General features: G+C 66.4%; 1 protein-coding gene across 1 annotated transcript; it reads right to left on the reverse strand.

The window, feature by feature from the left end:
- Positions 1-535, reverse strand: EMIHUDRAFT_363890 (hypothetical protein; the record flags this gene model as incomplete). The annotated part of the gene is made up of 1 exon (XM_005785975.1): positions 1-535. A coding segment is annotated over one exon (535 nt), but the record flags the coding sequence as incomplete, so codon positions are not given.
- Positions 536-2,936: the final 2,401 nt, after the last annotated feature.

Below are 2,936 nucleotides of genomic sequence, written 5' to 3' on the forward strand. Positions count from 1 at the left end.
CGAGATGGTGCCGCTCGTGGATCTCGTAGATCGAGAGGACGAGGAGCGCCGCCCGCGCACGGGCCGCCGCGGGGAAGAGCGAGTGGCTTGCCGGCGACCACGGCGCCGCCGCCCGCCGGATCAGCGCCGCCGCCTCGCCCTCGCCGCCCGCGGCGCGCCGCAGCGGCGTCGGCTCGCCCTCGTGCAAGCTTGCGCCGCTGCGCAGGAGGGAGGTGGCGCGGGCGGCGGTGAGGGTCTCAAGGTGCGCGAGCGGCGCCCAGCCGCGGCTGGCGACCAGCCAGGCGGCGAGGTCGGCGTGGCCTTCTTCGGTTGCAACCTCCTCGGGCGTGCCGAAGGGCGTAGCGGCGCGGGAGGCGCCGTAGGAGGAGAGGAGCTTGGCGACCTCGAGGTGGCCGTCCTGGCACGCAGCGAACAGCGGCGTGGCGCCTTGCTCATCGGCCTGGTCGATCGCTGCGCCAGCCTCGAGAAGCAGCCGAACGCACTCGAGCTGGCCTTCCTGGCTCGCTATGAACAGCGGCGTGGCGCCGCCGTTCATCGCTTGGTTGATGCCAGCGCCAGCGTCGCGCAGCAGCTGGGCGCACTCAAGGCGGCCGAGTTCACACGCGATGTACAGCGGCGTGGCGCCGTCGTTGCGGGCTTGGCTTACCGCCGCGCCAGCCTCGAGGAGCAGCCGGGCGACGTCGAGGTGGCCCTTCTGGCACGCCATGTACAGCGGCGTAGCGTCATTGTCCGTGGCTTGGCCGACCGCCGCGCCAGCCTCGAGGAGCAGCCGGGCGATCTCGAGGTGGTTGTTCTGGCACGCGATGTACAGCGGCGTGGCGCCTTCCTGCTTGGCTTGGTTGATCGCCGCGCCGGCCTCAAGGAGCAGCCGGGCGATCTCCGGGTGGCCGTGTTGGCTCGCCATGAACAGCGGCGTGCAGCCGTCCTCATCGGCCTGGTCGACTGAAGCGCTGGCCTCGAGAAGCAGCTGGGCGCACTCGAAATGCCCCTCCTGGCACGCGATGAACAGCGGCGTGACGCCTTCAGAATCCGCTTGGTTGACCGCCGCGCCAGCCTCGAGGAGCAGCCGCACGCATTCGATCTCGCCGTTGAAGCTCGCAACGAACAGCGGCGTGGTGCCGTCGTCCATGGGCTGCTCTATCGCCGCGCCCGCCTCGAGAAGGAGCCTGGCGCACTCGACCTGGCCCTGCTGGCTCGCGACGTACAGCGGCGTGGCGCCTTGCTCATCGGCCTGGTTGATCGCCGCGCTCGCCTCGAGGAGCAGCCTGGCGCAGTCGACGTGGCCCCCCTCGCTCGCGAGGAGGAGCGCGGAAGCGCCGCCGCTGTCAGCCGCCCCGACGCTCGCGCCGCCCTCGAGCAGCAGCCGCACCGCCTCGGCTTGCCCGTGACGAGCGGCCCAGGTGAGCAGCGTGTCCTGCTTCTCGGTGTCGTGCCGCGCGTCGAGCTGGGCCGCGAGCGACGTGCCGCGCGTCCGCCGCCCGGAGAGGAAGGCGCGCAGCGAGGCAAGGTCGCCCCGAGTCAGGTCGGCGAGGCGGGCTGGGAGGATGGCGCCACTCATGCGCACGGGCGTGCCGGTGGGTACAAGTGCGCACACTTAATGATTTTCGACCGACCGCAGGGAAACGCAGGGGCGCCCCCCCCCGACCGAGCTGCGAAACAACGGCGTCCACACCGGCCGCCGCTCGAGAAGCCCCAAAATTTTCTTCGGCGCTGCGCGCCGTTGCAGTCGTAGGTCGTAGCTGTAGTCGAGTGTAGGTACACGTATGTTGCAGCCCAGCTATCGTGCCGCAAAAAGGTCCATGTGGCTAGAAAAAATGCTCCCGGTCGCCTCGAAAGCGCCCGCCGGTGTGTGTCCAAAGATGTAGCGCTACAAGTTTGGGGACGCATCCGACACACGGGCAGGTTTTCGCGCTTCTATGCTGGCCAACGGTGATGACGCCGTCGCGTCACCGACGGCTCGTGCTTGCGTATGATAGCAACCCCTCGTCCGACGGCAGCGTCCTCGTGTCCGCCACTCCGCCCGCGCGGCATCATTACTGTCCGCCTACACCGAGGGGGCATTTGGTGGGGTCGGCGTGCGGGGCTGAGTCTTACTCGTCGGCGCTGGGGCCAGATCCCAGCGCAGAACTCTGCAACGCTGGCATATAGACACAACAAGACTAACCCTAACCCTAACCCTAATCCTAACCCTAGAACCCTTGCCTAACCCTAACGCTAACCCTAACCCCCTAGGTCAGCGTACGGGGCTGAGTCTTACTCGTCGGCGCTGGGGCCAGACCTCAGCGCAGAACCCTGCAACGCTGGCATATACAGACACAACAAGACTAATTTTAACCCTAACCCTAACCCTAACCCTAAAACCCTTGCTAACCCTAACCCTAACCCCCGAACCCGAACCCGAACCCTAACTAAGGCCGAACGCGAACCCGACGCCGACCGGACCTGGACCGGACCCCCAACTCCACACCGCAAATTTGAAAGATCTTGATGAAAATCAGGGGCCCGACCGCAAATTTCTCCAAAATTTTCGCAGGCGCTCCGCGCCTGCAGATTTTGAAATAAATTCGATAAAATTGGGGGCTGGAGCGTGGAGGCCAACCCCGGGGCCGGGCGAGGTGGTTTCGTCTCCGCGTGTGTGTCAACTCTGAAAACGAAAAGATCATGACGCATTGTTAGACAAAACTAAGCACAAGCCTCCAACGTTGGGCGCATGCAGGTGTCACAACTAAGGGTGTAGGGGGGAGAGGGAAGAGACGTCCACAAACGCGCAAGTAGAGCGCGTCGACACACACCGTGGAAAGGTGAGGCGTGTGCAAGGCGCTGTGGGGGGGCCGCGAAGAGAAGACGGTCACGCGCGAGACGCCGAGCGAGGCGAGAGGGGAGAGGGGGGCGCCGGGCAGGCGAGGCGGGCATCCGGAGAAGGGGGGAGAGAGCGA

This window comes from Emiliania huxleyi (genome assembly GCF_000372725.1).
Source record: "Emiliania huxleyi CCMP1516 chromosome Unknown EMIHUscaffold_156, whole genome shotgun sequence".
NCBI lineage: Eukaryota > Haptophyta > Isochrysidales > Noelaerhabdaceae > Emiliania > Emiliania huxleyi.